The sequence below is a fragment of the Cyrtonyx montezumae genome, unplaced genomic scaffold (assembly GCF_038088225.1).
Source record: "Cyrtonyx montezumae isolate F1298 unplaced genomic scaffold, pur_monq_1.0 scaffold_4, whole genome shotgun sequence".
Classification (NCBI taxonomy): Eukaryota; Metazoa; Chordata; class Aves; order Galliformes; family Odontophoridae; genus Cyrtonyx; species Cyrtonyx montezumae.
The window spans coordinates 22,324,365-22,340,474 of record NW_027072045.1 but is presented as its reverse complement, the minus strand read 5'-3'; the positions used below and the strand labels follow the sequence as shown (position 1 = coordinate 22,340,474).

General features: G+C 40.2%; 2 protein-coding genes across 2 annotated transcripts in view; one reads left to right on the top strand and one right to left on the bottom strand.

Annotated features, from left to right (window-relative positions):
- Nucleotides 1–10,629, bottom strand: LOC136054706 (synaptotagmin-15-like). The gene is made up of 8 exons (XM_065746060.1): nucleotides 10,593–10,629; nucleotides 7,310–7,508; nucleotides 6,553–6,695; nucleotides 5,402–5,697; nucleotides 4,386–4,556; nucleotides 3,798–3,918; nucleotides 1,785–1,964; nucleotides 1–536 (listed from the first exon to the last, which is right to left on the bottom strand). The coding sequence occupies exons 1-8, from the start codon at nucleotides 10,597–10,599 to the stop codon at nucleotides 400–402; spliced, it is 1,254 nt and encodes a 417-aa protein (XP_065602132.1). The 5' UTR covers nucleotides 10,600–10,629; the 3' UTR covers nucleotides 1–399.
- Nucleotides 10,630–12,130: 1,501 nt separating this feature from the next.
- The window catches only part of GPRIN2 (G protein regulated inducer of neurite outgrowth 2), a 29,816-nt gene continuing 25,836 nt past the window's right edge, over nucleotides 12,131–16,110 (top strand). Inside the window, exon 1 of the mRNA XM_065746799.1 lies at nucleotides 12,131–12,206. The gene's annotated coding sequence lies outside the window, so the exon portion shown is untranslated. The remainder of the gene's footprint in view (nucleotides 12,207–16,110) is intronic.

Sequence of the window (16,110 nt, the reverse complement as noted above, 5' to 3'; positions counted from 1 at the left end):
AACTGTGTTTATTTTGATCGAAAGTCATTGCTTTGAATTACTTTACAGAACAGTAATTTGATTAGTGCAGAAAACTACTGCTAAAACAAATGTGCATCCTAAGGGCTTCCACTGATTGACTGAGTTTTCAATGTAAGCATATCCACACTATGTCAAAGCTTAATCCATGCCATGTTTCCAGCAGAGATGTATTGGGGGAGGTGTACAAGGACAGGTTGGGGTTGGGTTTCAGACTACTGGGGATCAAGACGTCTGGTTTGGAGAAAGAGAATTTACTTTTATTCCTGTTATCTTTGGAGTGGTAACTGTCTGAAGATATTGTACACTTTATCACTGGGTTATGAAAGGCAGTGAGAACACCTCTTAGGTGTGTTCTTTTTGTCCATGGAGTGATGCTGTTTAAGTGCTGTAGCAGAGAGCATGCCATTGTTTAACCAGCTCCTTAGGCTTGCTGATCATTTCATTCCAGTGTTCTAGTTCTTTGCCCCGACTGTACATGAATGGCCCAACTATGACACGCCCCAGCACGTGTGTTTCTGGAAAAAAGCAGTTAGCAATTAACACCCGTCAGTACTTCTATGAAATATAAATTAGAATTTTAATCCTTATTTCTCTAAGAAATGCATGTTCTGAAAATTGTTTTTAAATCCAATTTTTTTGCCAAGGAATACTACACTCAATCTCCAGTTCCCTAATTTTTATCTGCTGAGATAAGTTTTTTAATGCTGAAAGTGGGTATTTAATCAGTTCAGACCCTGTTGCCTATGCTTTAAATTAGAATCACATTAAGGTCTGTCCAGAGGCTCTACCCAAGTGTACTGTTCAGGTGTGCCCTAGTTTAAGGCATTGGCAAGTTTAGCAGGGGTGGTATGATACTCTAGCTTGAGAAATAACCGATTCAGTCAATACACAGGTTCCATTTCATGTTCTGTCACTAGCTAATTATCTGCTCTGTGATTAAGCAGAGTTTCTTCTTAGCTCAACTATGCATCTTAGGACGGGGAAGATAATTTGAATCTACTTTACATGAAGTCAAGGATTTTTGTAAAGCATTTGGTTGTCTGCAAGTAAAAAATGAGAGACTCAAATAGTGATATTAATCCTTCTTAGTCCTCAAAGCCAAACTGCCTACCCATAAATTCACCTCTATTATTATTATTAGAACTATATGAATTCAAAGAAGAGTATTAACATTAGTTATTGAGATTAGATTTCCAGTGCAGCGAAGAGCTTGCATTGTGAGCAGTAGAAACACTGAATTCTGATTTGTTTCTCAGAGCAGAACTCTTTAATGGATTCTCTGATGATTAGTAGAAGGTGACCTCAAGCATCAGGCTTTCTGCCAGGGAGAGGAAATGTTTGTAATCTTTCCTCTATCCCACTGCCTGAACTGCTCTGATCATTACAATTACTGTTCATCTTCCAGATTTGATTAGAAATAGTAAATGGCTTCAAAATTTGGGAGAGTGGGGTTTATATGCGTAAGCATTCACAAATCATAATTGCATACACTTGTTTCCTTAGAATACCAGAATGAAATAAAAGTACAACAGCTGTGTTCTAACAGTGACTAGCCAAGTTATTCTTTTATTAGATTTTTCTCTTCTGAAATAAATAATATACTTACTGTAAATAAGTTGTTCTGCTTTTTAAAGAGAGCGAACAATACTCCAAACTATTTGCGATGTTTTATGAATAAAAGTTACAATTATGAGTGCCTTCCAGCTTTAGTTTTCTCTGCAGTATACTAAGAGATTTAACATCAACTGTAGTATGTAGCTTACTTTGTTGTTCGGTATTCTGGAGCACAGATAGACTCAGGCTTGCTGTATCCAGTGCTGTTTGATTTGTCTTGAAGCTGAAGGATTCATTATACACTGGATTGGGAGATCCCAGAACAGCTGCTGTCTTTTTACTTCTGACTAACTTACTATGGTTCATCAGTGAGACCCTGACATACACACCTTTGAGGGGAAAAAAAATAAATAATAAAAATGTATATTAGAGGCAGTTAGGAAAGCTGAAGGAATTTCTTGCTTTCAGGAATAAATGCTAAGTATAAATTTCATGAATGATTGAAATGTATGTGTCAGTTTGGTAATGTGTAACATTAAGCAAAGAGTTCACAGAGTGCTTAGGGTGCAGCTTCACAGTTCAAGAGCTGTTGAGAAGAGCAGTTATATTCTTACCTGTCATACTTGATCCCTTGATCCTTAATTCCTTTACCTTCCTTTCAACACCGTGAAGGTGTTTTTTGTTTTTTTTAACTACTGATAAACAGATTAAACCTTTAATTTCATGTAAGTGATCACAATTGGTCTAACACGAGAGGCTTTGAAGGACTTCTTACACTGTAGTCTCTACTTGGATCAGGTATGTTTCTGATAAAACTGTATCTTTCTGGGAGGAGCTAATTCTCCTGTTCAGTGAATCTGAAAAAGGGATTATCAATGACTTCTAGTACTGCTATCAGGAATTTTGTAGAAAATTTGTTGAAAAGAGGTGAAAGAAGAGTTTCAAAATGGTCACTGCTCTGTCTTATTGAAAGTATTACAAAAATAGTGGTAGGGATGGACAGGATGACAGCAACAAAATCTTGTTGCCCTTCCTGTAGAGGACCTGTACTATGGTCTCAGTCTTTGACACTGAGATCCAGAGCAGCTTGCAATTACCTCTGCTGATACTGTGTTTTTTTCCCTGCTATTCTATTCAGTTCATTAAGGTTCATCTATTTAACAAAAACAATTAGAAATGTCAGAACTGAGCCAATGTTGGCAGGCTCTTTGTGTCTCCTTGTTATTTCCACAGATCCACTAGGCTCTCAATACTGTTCAGAGGCTGTAGGATTACCAGAACAAAGTTTTGTTCTGGATGAGCTGTTACCCGAGTGCTATATATGGAAAAGAGTTACTATGTAAACTGCTCAATACAATATCTGGTTTTGAATTACTTTATTACTTCTTAAAAACATTTAATTCACCTGAATCTAAAACTAAATTATTTCTTATGGTGGTATACTGTGTATTTTCTGTCAAAGATTAACGTGGTACTGAGCTCTGTCAAGAGCTTCTCATTCCTGTTTCTATAGGATTTACTAGAAAATCTATAAACTCATTCAGATGGTGTCTCTTCTTAAGTCAAACATTCTGGTAGCAGTCTGTTCAAAGAAGACTTATGGTTTCTGTTATGTCTGTACAGAGAGAACTAAACATCTTTTAACTGCTAGATGATGTTCTGCGCTTCTATTGTTTAGTTTCAGAGCCCTTCACTAAATTGCTAAACATTTAGATACAGTGAAATTTGTTTTCAACATCTGAGGCCAAGGGCACTTGAGTCAGATGTCCCAGGGAAAAAGCCCAGTGCGGGAAGGGCTAACAACTGTGACTCTGTGATCTTTGAAACAATAGCCAGGCTATCCTAAATTGGGAGTTTTCTCCAAGTTCAGTTTTCCCTGGGACAGCTGTTCAGTGCAAGCAGTTGTCCTGCAGCCCTTAACCTCTTGTCTTTTGCCTCAAGTCTTCTCCCTGGGGCAGCTGTTAATTCTGAATTGAAGCACAGTGAAGTAATGATTCTCACTATGTTAAGTAGAAGGACAAACTATTATGAACCAAAGCCAAAACACGTCAGAACTGAGTTAGCAAAATGTCATTACCCCGGTAACAAAATGATTTGTTTTCATTCAAATTACTGTTTATTTATTCTATTGAGAGTCACTCAGCATTAACCTGGGTGAACTAATGAGGGAGGAACAAATCGGAACAGGAATTCTGGAGCTGATAGCAAAGAGCAAGTGACACTGACAGCACGGCTCTCATCCTGGAGCTTTAATCCCCTTGCTCTCAGAACCACTATAGTGAGACGACCTAGGCAGTCATTGTAGCTGAGGGAGAACTGGATATCACCATACTCTGAGGGAGACTTGGAAAGCAAAATAGCATTCATCAAATATCTGAATAACTTTGCACAGATAAATAGGGGGAGGAGGGAATGTTTCTTCTTGCTAGTGCCTTCTGCTACACCAAGTCAGTGAATAGTAATAGCTTTATTTATGCTGTTGTGACATTGGATAGGTTAATCAGCTTTCCTGAACCTTTCTTACCTCTTGAACTTTTTCTACTCTTGCCATTCCAAAAAAGAAATAACAAAGTGTTTTCTCATGTAACTGTATCCTCCTAACCCATGTGACTGTTTCTGAACCTTTGGATAATGCCTGTACAGCTGCTTTTGAGCTGCAGGTTCTTAAGAGGGGAACTTGAACTCCAAATATTTATTAGACTTAGCATCTGATGTATTCAATACAAGGTATTTCTATCTTATGTGAACCCTTCCAATACTTGTAAGAGGAGAGAAATTCAACAATGCCGAGCAGCCTTGTGTGTACCTACCTCCAAGTCTTCTTTTTCCAGGTCTCTCCAGATGACTACTTTACTGTCATCAGTTAATGCTTCACTTTTCAGTGGGAAGATGACTTGGCCTAGGAGATGGTGGTGCTTCTGCTTATCAACATGATAAACCAGAAACTTCAGAGTCCTTTGAAGCAATGTTTTACTGGAAACCTGTACAGGAGAAGGAAGAAAATAATAGCAAATTATCTGAGACTTTTACTATGCAAACTTAATTTCAGAGGAAGAATTTCACCAAGAGTGACAAAAGTAGGTAGGATTTTCTTTGGTTATTTCAAGTCAGCTTCCTTAATTTGCCCAAAATTTTAGCTATGCAGGAATCTGAAGATCCAAGCTAAAACAGTTGATTAAAAAAAAAAAAAAAAAAGCAGAACTAGCAGTTTTTCGGCTCAGAAAGATCTAGTGTTATGATGCATTCGCTTCCAGAGACTTGTGTTTAGAAGTCTGTGAATATTCTTAGTTGTCTGAAGCACTAAACTTGTTCAGTTTTAATGCCTGTTCCATAAGGGACTTGATTTAGTGGGTATAGTGATGATGGTTTGACAGTTTAACTAGATGGTTTTAAAAGTCTTTTCAACCTTAATATTTCTATGACACCTGTGCAAAACTTCTTGCTGTAGAAGCCAAGCTTCTAGGTTTACAGCATTATACACTGTTTCAGACATCTCATGGGTTCTAATTTCTAGTCTACTTTCAACCTGGAGAAATTAAAAGCTATTAAGACTTCAGTATAGGTTTCCTCTGGATGTCTAGATCTGCAGGGGTGCCTTGCTCAGCCATGGTTCAGGCTAGAATTTATCCCACTTTGGTGTGGACTATAAGTGAGGCTGGTTCTGGAGCCATGGACTTGGGTAGGTAGCCTAGGCTCTCCAGAAGGCCCAGTAATAAATTATTGGATCTCCAGTGGAAAAGGAGATTCATTTTCAAAGAACATGCTTTAATTCAACAAGACAATATTCGGAAACAAAAGTCTGCTTCATCATCAAAAGTACAGGTACCTGGAAAACAAAGTTTTCATCAAACTGTGGATTAAGGGTTTTACGCTTTGTTTTAGACTGCAGGTAGTGTCTTTCATCCGGCAGCAAGTAGATTTTCACAAACGGACTGCAGGAGTCAGCAGGAGGCTGCAGCTTTCTGGCTTTTATCAAGGAGATGAGGAGCCTTTCTGATGCTTGCTTATATTCTATAGAGAACCAGAGGCGGCCAATGTTGCCTTCAGGAATATCAGTCTCACTCTTGTCTTCAGGAAACTTGTACAGCTCTGGGTTAACGGTCCCTACAATGTAAGCTCCAGCTTCACAGAATAGAAAGTACCAACATGTTAGTTTTAAGACTGTAGCAGGCATTTTTGTAACCACTGCTGTGTTAGGGAAATCACATTAATCTATCTTTCCATAAACTTTGGATCTGAATTATTTTTCCCTCAAATCTGGGGGAGTACTTGTAGGTTGTGCCATCCTCCTTTTTTTTCTTATTCCTAAGATTGATGCTTTGATAGTTCTGCGTATTGTTGCAGTTTGCAACAATTAGCTGCTTGTTTATGAGGACAACAATCAGATACTTCCTGAGTTACCTCCATGTTGTATATTTACAAAACATAGGAGCATAGGACATTGCTTTATTTGCATCCTGCGTGCAAGGTTCTGCAGCAGTACAAAGAAAAGCTAAGTTCTGGCCCAATTCCTATGTAGAATCACAGAATTGTAGAGGTTAGAAGGGACCTCTAGAGGTTGCTGAGTTCAACACACCCTGCTAAAGCAGGTTCCCTGCAGAAGGTCCCACAGGTGGGCATCCAGTGGTCTTGAATATCTCCATAGAAGGAGACTCCATAACCTCTCTGGGCAGCCTGTTGCAGTGCTCTGGCACTCTCACTGTAAAGTTCTTCCACACATTTGTGTGGAACTCCCTGTGTTCCAACCTGTGCCCATTGCCCCTTGTTCTGTTGCAGCACACCACCAGAAAGAGTTTGCCACCATCAACTTGCCATATAGTGGCATGCTTTAAAAAGTAGATATATACATACATTTTATATATATTGTATATGCAGCTTAGGACTTGTACTGTATATTGCTATGTCTGGCATGCCTTCAATGAACGGGCTTCATAACGAAGCTGCCCTTCCAAAAGTTGAATTTTTGAAATGTCATACCCAAAGAACAAAATGATGACCGTGGCCCAGATTGGGGAATCATGCAGGAGTTATTTTCTTCCTGAATTTGTTCTTCATTTGTCAGGTTAATCCAGTCTCGCCCATGCAGTGTTGGTGGGATTATAAATGGAACACTTTTGGATCTGCTCAAGACATCAACAGCTATTGATTCTTCTGGTTTAAATACAGAAACCAAACTTGGTAACAGTAATATTGTTACTTACCTCAGGTTAAAGAAATAAAAATAAGAATAAATAAGTGGAGGGATGCACACAAATAGAAAAAGATGTCTTTTTTTTCTTTTTTTCCTTGTAAATATGGAATGCCTAGAGGTCTGTCAAAGGACCTCAGATCTGATGTCTTTACAGATCTCTCACCTTTCCCTTTTTTCTCCTTTGGAATTAATCTTTCAAAGAAAATGAAGAACTAACTGCAACTTCTTGCTTTAGTGCTTCAAAGCCCTAGAGTAACTAACAAAGTGTATTCTAAAGAACTGAAGTCCTACTGCTAAGTTCTTTTATGCTTCGTTATGAAACTCTCAGGAATGATGCAGGCACCTGGGCCATATTTGTCTCTGTAACAGATGAAACTATCAGTGTGGCAATAACATTCAACTGTACTACTGTTTACATATGTCACAAATAATCATTGCATTCACAGTTCTAGAGAAAAACAGAACTTTTTTCTTTAAATCAGGTCATAGCTAATTTGAAATTCACCAGGTTAAAGTGCCTACTTTAAGAACAAAATTTTATACCTTGTGCTTTTTGGTTGAATTTCAGAGGATGACTGATCTTGCAAAATGACATTCATAGGTGTTGTTTTAACAGGATTAGTGAGCTCTTCATAAGAATAAAGGAGGCAGAACTTCTTCCAGAGCAAGTATGCAGTTATTCCAATGAGAACAAATAAAAGGATCCCTACTGTTACACCTCCAGCAACAGTAACTGCTTGTTCTGTTAAAACAGAAGCACATAGAAAAGCAAAGCAGGGTTGAAGTTATGTACTTTTTGGAGGGAGATAGGATAATTGAGTGACATTTTATTTACATTCTAAAAACATTTAAAAATGCAACATTATGCTCATGTGCACACTTCTTGTCTTTGGCTATATTGTGACCTAACACCTGAAGATGTATGTTGTCAGCAGTGAAAGGAAGTCTTCAATGTAAGAGATAATGTAAGCAGGCTACAAATTTTGCTTTTGGGGAACAACAGTGCAGAACCAGAAATCCATAGTTATGGTTCCCTCCTTCATCTGATTATCTAATGAGTGTCATGTACTGTATTCCCATCTAGGTTGTCTGCTAGCTCCTAAAATTGTGATATTGTGGGCAAGCTGAGATGGTCTGCTGAGATGAGTCTTCATCAGGTGGGAACTTTAACATCCAGCAGCTCTAGAAAAAGTAAGGTGTAAAGGAATTGGAGAACTGATTGCAACTGAACATAGTCATTTTGTACTACTTCCAATAGATAGGGACCCATTCCTGGTCAGATCCCAGTGTCCTAGAGCACAGCAGCACATGGGCTGCCTTTCCTTCTGGGCAGAGTTCCTGAGGTAAGAAAAAGCCTGGTGCTGTTCCACTTTTTCATTAGCAGCGAGGCATTTACTTGAACTGTTCTCAGTGCCTCTCTGATTAATGGTTCTTGCTTTTCATCTTTTTAGCTATTCCTGTTGCACCTTTTCTATCCTTGTTTTTTTCTTCAGGCTCTGAACTGTTTAAAAGATATCAAAGAAAAAAAACCAACAACAAAATACAATTTGTTTACTTGTTTAAGTCACTGACTGAAGAAGACCTTTGCAAAGATTTTCAGTCTATGGAATTAGAAAGCACCTTAAGGAAGCTTATGTTATTCCTACTACCATAGTATTTAGATCTGGAGTTAGATGGAGATCATATATTTTCTAGTGTCTGAAGTGTTTATGTAAGGTAGATGTATTGAAGTACTTTGAAAATGATGCAGTATTCTAGACCTCGGTGTGCTTATGCACAGCATAATTCTACACAGACGAGGAGTGCTTAGAAATCTGAATAGTTCTTTTGTTAAAGTAACCCATAATCTGCATAGATATGACTTATTTGGTAGAGGTGTCTGTATTTATGCTTTGTTCCTTTCTGTTTGTTTTGCCTGTGCTTGCCAGATCTACCTTGAAGTTATGGCAATAGAAATACAGACAATACGAGCACAACATTTTCAGTCACTTATGGTAGCAGTTTTGAATAACTTCAAAACTAGTGGTAAAGAAAGCAAGTGCAAGTACGTGTAATGCTGGTCTTTCTTCTGTTACCATGTTACAGTAAGTGATATGCCAAATGTCCTTCAGCTACAGAACACTTATGTAAATACCTTGATGTAAAATTAACCTGGCCACGGTGCCTTCAAGGCCTTTCTCTCATCCTATCTCATTTCTTGCCTTTGGTACAATAACAAGAGACAGCTTTTTTTTTCTCTTTCTTTTTTCCCAGCTTTCCTCCAGGTGTGTTCCCTTAGTTCTCTGCAGGAATTGACTGCCTGCTGCCCGTGAGCCCTCTCATCAGCTGCTGTGTCTCCAGGCCCATGGAGCAGTCTCCTGTTCTGCTTATTCCACAGCAGTGAGCGCTTTGCTGTGCCTTCCTCCAGTCTGGATACACTTCGGTATTTAGCCAGGCTTATTAGTGCAGTACTTACTCTGAGGAATGTGAAATTAGTGCCTGTTTGATATAGGTTAATATTAACACAAGGACAAATCTGGTTGTGCTACACCGGTAACTCAGTTTTCCTTGTACTGGGCATTCTTGTAAAAGAAATGTGTAACAAATTCAGTTCCTGAGCACAGAGATGGGGTGTGTATGTTCCTCTTAAGCTTTCTGGAGCATGCACAAGTGTGTCTTCAGACAGGCTGCCAATAGATCTATAGCTTAGAAGGCCTGATGCAGAAAAATGCTTTAATGCCAGTGAAGGTAAATAGAAATGAATGATTTGCTTCATAGATGTGTTGTATCAACAATACAGATACTTATGGTTGGTGCTTCAGCTGTCTCATCTGTCTTTGAGAAGTTAACATTTCAAGGGAGCTCAGCTGGGCTCTGTTTAATGTGTGTCTTCTCCAATCCCCAGTCCTTAATGCATCTGACAGCAGACCTGTGTTCTCCCATACCTTTTGTCATTAAGAGCAGAAAGCTGAGGTGTGCTGTGATGGAGCAGAGTACAGCAGCTGTGTCCTGATTTTGAGTAAAAGAATGAGCTCCTCATCGCCTTTCATGAGTTTGAAGTCCTGAATTTGTTCAGCGCACTATGATAAGTACTTCTGAGACATTCACTGCCACTGTGTCCAGTTCTGCTTTTTTAGTTATTGCACCCATTTTTCAGTAAAGCTACCTGGGATTTAATGATGGCAAGGAGATTTTGGCTCGTTTTCTTGTAGTTCATCTTATCAGATCAGCAACAGAACCAATGGTTTAGGGCACAATGTAGCACTGCTTACAGAGCCAACCACTGAAAAAAAGTAGAATCCATTGTGTGCCAGGAGAAAATACGTCTCTTTTAGAATATCTCCCTGCCATCGTGAGCAATTGATGTATTGTGTTGCCCTGTGGCTTGGGATGGTGGCAGCAGCGATGGAGCTGACCTGTTGGCACACCCCTCCTGCTGCTCGGGGTACCACGAGCCTTTCTCACAATGCAGACAAATGCTGGTGCATATCTTGTCTCTTTGGATTTGTACCCCTTTTTGCCTGGTGTCTGCTTTATCTTTGCTGTAAGCCTTTTGTTTTGGGGCAGTGGCCAGGTATTTCTCTGTCACAACTTTTAATCCCCATATTACATGCTCAGGTTGATCGATATTTCAGCTGTTAACATAGGCAGAGCCTAAGCTGAATGGTGAGATGACCCGTTTGCCCAGCTGCTTGCGGTCAGCCGTCGGGGTAGCCCCGCAGCTCCCGCTGCCGCCTCTTCGGATGGCAGTTCTGGGTTCAGCCGCTCTCGGGCCAGTTTCCAACCCCCGCTCTCCCGAAGTCTCCGGGCACCGCACCCTCCCTTCTGCCCGCAGCCCGGCACTTACCGGGCATGGGTGCTCGGGCTCCTCGCGCCGCTCGCCTCCATCTGCCCCCCGCCCGGGGCTGGCCGGGAGCTGCCTCCCCCCGGGGGCCCGAGTGCGGGTGGCCCCGCCCCGAGGCTGGCGGCGGAGGGCACCGCGCTGTGGGGCGTGCGCCCATCCCCTGGGCGCTCTGTGTGGAGCTGAGGCACTTCACGGGCACTTCTCAGTCTGCAACGTTGAAGCTGTTGGGATTCATACAGAGTACTTTTCAGCTCTGCACGTTTTGCACAGCTCAAAGGTGTCATTTTTGAATGACAGAAAGGGCGACGCTTTGCCTATCTGTCCTTGCTTTTCTGTTTGCAGGCTTGCTTTGTGTCTGATATAAGCTTTCAGAACTGCAATTACAGACAGAAGACTTCAGTGCTGCCTTAATTTTGCATGTTTCTATGGGCATTTGTTGCTAAACTCTTAAACTCAGAAGCCCAGAGAACCACAAAAAGTACCTCAGCAATCACAGGTGCAGTTTTTCCCAATTATATTTTTGAATGCAACAATCTAATCTACTTGCACAATAAATACAACCACACAAATCTTGATTAGCACATTCACTTTTGCACATAGTGCAAAAGCAATTCTTCATCTTAACTCCTTCTGTCTGCCAACGTTGGCTTCTTTTTCAGCAAATGCACCTTCAAGTCGTGTGTGCATAATGCATGTGGTTCTGTTCATGACTTGACGCTTCAGAGCCCAGAGCCAGAGAGGTCCTGGTAGATGAAAACTGAACATGAGCCAGCAGTGTACACTGCCAGCCTGGAAGACCAATGGTATCCTGGGCTACATCAGAAGAGTACATCAGAAGTGTATGTACATCAATACATACGTGCTGCGTTGTGCACATGTAAGCCTTGTTTCTTACTGGGGCCTTTCAAGGGTGATTTAAAAACTCTATCTGCAATTACAAGCCACAGTTACTGTTCTACAGGATAATCACTGACACATCCTAATTTTAGAGTGCAAAGTGAATGATGCTGGATTCTCTTTGTTAACAATTTTTGTAGTATTAGCAATGAGAACGATGAGTCAGGCCCACAGCTATTTCAGACTTATTTTTTTCTTCTGTTTTTAACTCTAGTTGCCTATTTATATGATGTTCTTGAAAATGCACATTCTCAGGAATAGCACAGCTTGTGACCTGGGGAGGCACCAAAGACTTTGTGAAATATTTGAAATATTCAGTGTGTTTTTACCATTGACTTTACATCAAGATTGACTGCATATTATTCCTTACTGCTGTTTGTAGGAGCACCCTCTGGCAGAGGATAGTGAAATACTTAGTGAAGATGCAGCTGTAGAATTGCAGGCACCTCATCATTCCAAAAGTAGTGCTGGCGTGGTTCACTTGGCAGTTTCCCTCTAACGTGTAGTCTCTGCTGTAATTTATTAATATTCTTGAAGTTAGATCAGGTTTCATTCAATTGAAGAATTTCTTTTAATTAATTGGTTCTTATTTTTTTTTAATCCAGGCATTTTAAGTGAAGCGTATTTGTGTTCTCCAACCATCTCCACCACTTCCTTGTATTTGTGAGTTTTGTCTTTCACACTGGTAGCACCTTCAGCTAGAGTGACTTCTATACAGAGGTAAGTTTATTTTTCGCAATTAATATGTAACTAATTTAATTTAGGCTACTGTTCCAGTCAGGAACATAATAGACTTGAATTTGAGGGGAATATTAATGGCCACTCTAGCTGCAGCAAATAGATTACATCAGTATTCAGAAGTATAATGGTAAATGATAAAAATAACGAGTACTTAGAATTTCTATAGTGTGTTTTATTCACAGGCTCCCAAATTCTGCACCAGCCTTAATTACTGGTAGTTAACCATCACAAAAACATTTTGAAATAATAGTTATTGTTATCCTCATTTTATAGATTGCTTAATAACTGGAATTCCTCCAGATTCACACTTGTGTAATAGAGATAAGAATTTCTTCCCACAGCCTGCTGTTAGCCCTTATCTGACCTCTAGTTCTTGGCTTCAGCAAGTTATGGATATATGACTATTTCATAAAGCAAAATGTGAAAGAAAAATCTAGTCTCACAAAATATCCTGTGGTGGATCTGTTCTGTGAGCCATTCATTGGTTTCCTGTCAGAAGAAAAGCTGGGAATGGGAGAGCAGTGACGTACAGAGGAGATTCAGTCCTTAAAAATGCTTTCTCTCAGCTTTACTGTTGACAGTTGTTGCCTTGAAGTGCTCTGAGTGTCTCAGGTCATGATCCAGAACTGCTCACAGTAGAACTGCAGGTATGAGGCAGCCAGGTCCAAAACAGAATTAGTGAAAATCTTCATCAGCTGCCACATGTGGTGCCTCTAAAGGGACAGAGGAGAAAGGGAGCCATAGAAAATGGAAAAGATGAAACCTAACAAAGGAGCCCCACTTAGATATTTCATTATAGCCCTGTGAACACCTGAATCTGTAGCTAAATTTGATGTTCTTCATAGAGAGATGGACAGAATTCTCTCTGGACTCGTGCAAACCTTCTACCTGATTGTCTGTCCCAGCAGTCTCTTTCTGAAGCTGAACAGCTCAGTGGAGCCTGTGAGCATGTGAAAAACAGGGCATGTGGTGCAAGACAGATTTTTCCATGCTTTAGTGCTCTTCTATTGCTATATTTTTGCGTCTGCAATAGCCAGGAGCACAATGCATTTACTGTCTCTTCAGGGCCTTCTTAAAGATCTTTTCAGCAGCATTAGTGATACAAAAATATACACTGGCAGTCTGCATGTCAGGGCTTCTGTGGAGTTTGTAACGTTTGTTTTTCTACATTGTATTTTCCTCTTGCTCTTAGTATGCTTTAACCATTGGTGTTCCCTAATCCTATTAGGAGTAGCACCTCCTTCTGTCCGAAGTTGGGCTTTGGTGTTAAGCAGTATAGTAACACAGAAAGCTTCCTTGAAGGTGACTTCTACGCATTCCGTTTCATACATGAAAAAATAAGTTTGATTTTATATGCTGTTTAAATGCCTTTTGTTATTTTACAGTAAGAACTTCAGAAATGACGTCTGCTTTGCTGTAATATGTTTGCGTGGCATATTTTTGCATTGAGAAAGTTAACAGCTGTTGCTGTTCTAAATAAAAATCGGTACAAAATGTTCCCCTAGAAGGGCTGTTAATAATAAGCTCCCAATTCACAGATGTTGTGTGCAAGGCCTACAGAGGCTTCTTGCAGAGAAGATGGCTTGGAAGGTCTGTGTTCCTTGATTTTTAGAGCTTTTGAGGGCGATGTCTGACTTCTTGTTTTATGTCACTTGGCCTTGGTAACAGTAATCTAAATCGTAGCTTTGACAAGGCCTTTCACAGTTACTTGTGTACACATGAAAAATGAACCCCTTGCACAGCTGCACAGATAAACAACATATGTTGTCCAAAGGCAGGACTAGATTTTGTTTTTAGTTTTTAATAGGCAGTTTTTCCTATATTTCAATCCCCGTGGAACAGTGATTGAACAGGATTTGGACCAAACATAATGTATACAGTGTATGAGAAGCGTAAAGCACATGAGGAGCAATTGTTGAGTAGTCATAGATGTTTAGAGGCAAACCTGCAACGTGAAATTTGGTTCAAGTGCAGGAAGGCATGTAATTGTGAATGTATTTATGTATATATGATGGAATGTATGTTTATTTTTGTACTTTCCTGCATTGTATGAGAGCATAGCAATTATACCACGTGTAATCTAACCCCAGTGGGTGCAGCTCACTGGGACTGGAAATTTACAACTGCAAGCAAAAATTGATCTTTGTTTTGGGGAGCTTTTACTATTGGAGTGAAATACTGAAATCTAAAGATCTGTTGCTTCTGTTTGTTTCTGTTTGTTTCTGTAGGCAAAGACACCCAGGGACCTTTCTCTGTATAGCAATGGCAAATTTTCAGAGGCCATCCCACGCGTTTGTATTTAAAAATAACAGTTAAAAAAAAAAGAGCAAGATTAGTGAGATCTGGGGGGTAGAGATCCTTACTGAAAGGGAAAAAGAATAAATTTTTCATATACTTAAGTCCTGATTATGAGTTAAGTGACACTCTGCTGCAAAGCTGCTGGAGGCTGCGGGCCACTTGCAGTTCTTTGGCTCCATCTGCTGGTTGCGATTTCCAACCGGCTGCACAGGGTTGAGCTAAGTGACTGAGCCAGCTTCTGGCTCTGGCACATGGCTTCAGTGTGATCGCAGAGCACACTGGAAAAGCATCATAATATGTAAAGCAGCTCTGTATAAAACGACACTGTGCCTGTTCTTGTACTGCTGTTACAACAACAACAAGGAAGACTAGATCCATTCACAGGATGTGTGGTACTGTACCAAGTAAATTCTAGTATCTCATGTGCATTAAAAATAAGTCATGACATCTCCTAAATATAACTAACACACTGGTATTTGGCCCTAAATGCATACAATTCCATGTGGTATCAAAGGGCTCTGGCCTGTGCCAGAATCCTGTTTCCTTATAAATAAAACAGAGATAGTCACTGAATATATATATGTGTGAACTCTTCAAGTGGTGCTGGTGGTGGGGGGAAAAGTTTAAGTCAAATCCTTTTAAAAGTCTACGTTAGAGCCTGGCCAAACAAATAAACAGGAGGGGCCAAAAGAAGCAGATGTGGGCAGGCTAGCAGTGACTGAACCTGACTGCTGCAGCCTGTACTGCATGCTGCCTGCTCCCATTGCTTACTTTTTTTCTCTCTAGGAGTCAACCTAACCATTTCTGTTCCCTTCCCAGCCTGAAGTTCAAGTGATACAGTGTACCATTGGAAATGCTAACCTGAAGGGCACCTGCCTACAGTTATCCAACATTATATAACTGAGTGTGTTTACAGGGAAGCACATTGTTTTTTAGGACTTGAGTTGATGCTTTTTTTTTTTGTCCTACTGACCTATTTTTTTCCTCACAGAATGAATGAGAACTCTGTGGCCTTCTGTGTACTTGGCAACCAGGAGCTGAAGGATGGGAGAGAGTTAAAGATTTTCTTTGGATTCCTGAGACCTATGAGTCAGTATGTCCATGAGCAAAGGTTACATAAACTAATGGATTAGAATAAGATTTAGTTGAAATGCAGTAACAGTGTTTATGCAATCTGTCACGGAGTCAAACCTGCAGATTACTGTGGGCAGAGCTAGCCTGAGGCTTATGGTCCTTGCCACTGAGTTCTCTGTGTCACCGGTCAAACTTGAACTAGCATTGCTCCCTTGCTTGGAGATCTGTGTAGACTACCTTACAGGTTTGAGCTGTGCACGCCATATTTAATGCATGGTACTGCTGCTGTCTGCACCTAGTGCTGTCTAATTTGGAATGTTATCCTGTTAGATTGGTTGCATAATAATGTTTTCTCTTTTGTTTAACCAAAGATCATTTCTCTTACGAGGCTGAACCAATAAAGGCAGCCACAGAGACTATATCTAAAGTCTCTTTGCATTCCCCCAAATATCCTGAAATTTCTGTTGTCTATCTTCTTTCTGTCATGTTCTCCCCATGCATCCAGGACTCT